We start from the raw sequence: 1,781 nt of genomic DNA on the forward strand, positions 1-1,781 counted from the left end.
TCCCCCCCCCCCCCCCCAGCCGGTCGCGCCACTAGTTTTAGTTCCCTCTTCAACGTAACTGTTCCGGGTCAGTACACCCTCCTTTTTGCTAACTGTTTAACTCAGATTCGCGTTTCTATGTCTGTTGAATCTGCTATGTACAACATCGAACCTGGTTCTGGGCGGCGCGTCTACCTGTCTGCCGGTTCTGCCATATTGCCTTTCGTCTACTTCCTTTTCTTCCTAGTATATGGCAGCCTTGCGACGCTATGGGCTTCGGTTTTGTTTCGTAAGCGGCTGACTGCATGCCGGATCCACTACTTCATGCTCGCCGTTGTCATCCTCAAGGCGCTTAATCTTATATGCGAGGCTGAGGACAAGTCGTATATTGAGCGTACTGGCAATGCCCATGGATGGGACGTTCTCTTCTACATTTTTAGCTTCTTGAAGGGGATTTCCCTATTTACTTTGATTGTCCTGATTGGTACCGGTTGGTCCTTCCTTAAACCCTACCTTCAGGACAGGGAGAAAAAGGTGCTTATGGTTGTAATACCTCTCCAGCTCGTAGCAAATATAGCTCAGGTGGTGATCGATGAGTCCGGACCTTATGCCAGAGATTGGATTACATGGAAGCAAATCTTTCTTCTTGTGGATGTCATTTGCTGCTGTGCTGTTCTTTTCCCCATTGTCTGGTCGATTAAAAACCTTCGTGAGGCTGCAAGGACGGATGGAAAAGCTGCTGTTAATCTCATGAAGCTCACACTTTTCCGACAATACTACATTGTTGTAATTTGCTACATCTACTTTACTCGAGTTGTTGTGTACGCGTTGGTTACTATTACCTCTTATAGATATATTTGGACCAGTGTGGTAGCTGGGGAGCTGGCCACCCTTGCTTTCTATATCTTCACCGGATACAGGTTTAGGCCCGAGGTCCATAACCCGTACTTTGTGATTGATGACGATGAGGAGGAGGCAGCTGCAGAGGCTCTTAAGCTTGAGGACGAATTTGAATTATGATTATAGGTGTAGAGGGTTATTAGAAATTGTACTTTCTTGTTCCCCCATGAAAGATGACCTTTACAACCATCCCCATCATGGGGAGATTTCAGCGTCTTGTAGTCTTGGGTATATTATACTTGATATTTTTATCACTCCTTTACCCATGTAGAAGGGGATTCTCGGTCATATCCCCATGTGTAACTTTCATTTGTTATCTTGTGTACATTTTATTAATCTTTTATCATGGAAAGCTTGGGGCTTTATTGTCTATAACAGTTTCTGATTGGTTACAATTGCTGAATTTGGGTTTTCTCGAAAGATTTAATCATTAATTTTGGTGTTAACGCAAATCTCTCTGTTTTTGCATGTAAGTTTCTTTTCTTTTCATTCTTTGTTCTAACATATGTACAAAAGCTTATCTCTATTGGTCTGTTATCTGTCGCCCTAATTGTTCTACAATATCGGTCACCTACTTTCATCTTCATCTGTATGATCTGTGTTCTGCTTCTGCATGTGACAGCATGCTATTTTTGCTTTGAAAACAAATAAAATCATGTTATGGAAATTACATGCCATGCAAATGGCTTGTTATGGATTCCCCATAAAATTCTAAAAATTCATTGTTATAACACATGCTTCACAATATTTCAGGACATTGCCATAATATGTTTTGAGTGGTTTTTAGGCGAGATTTTATTTTTACTTATAGAATTACGTATTTAGATTTGAATTATGGAAAATTATGTGTATGGCTTGGCATAAGATTGTGCATTTCATTACAATACTAAACTCTGAATTTA

The 1,781-nt window shown here is 40.9% G+C and overlaps 1 protein-coding gene across 1 annotated transcript; it reads left to right on the forward strand.

Moving 5' to 3' along the window:
• The first annotated feature begins 6 nt into the window (after window positions 1-6).
• Window positions 7-1,249, forward strand: LOC110035255 (protein GPR107-like). The gene has a single exon (XM_020739487.1). The coding sequence runs from the start codon at window positions 118-120 to the stop codon at window positions 997-999; it is 882 nt and encodes a 293-aa protein (XP_020595146.1). The 5' UTR covers window positions 7-117; the 3' UTR covers window positions 1,000-1,249.
• Window positions 1,250-1,781: the final 532 nt, after the last annotated feature.

This window comes from Phalaenopsis equestris, unplaced genomic scaffold (genome assembly GCF_001263595.1).
Source record: "Phalaenopsis equestris unplaced genomic scaffold, ASM126359v1 Scaffold197027, whole genome shotgun sequence".
NCBI lineage: Eukaryota > Viridiplantae > Streptophyta > Magnoliopsida > Asparagales > Orchidaceae > Phalaenopsis > Phalaenopsis equestris.

What these genes read in the sequence shown, in the direction of transcription:
- LOC110035255 (XM_020739487.1), top strand. Translation starts at nt 118, where the DNA reads ATGTCTGTTGAATCTGCTATGTACAACATCGAACCTGGTTCTGGGCGG.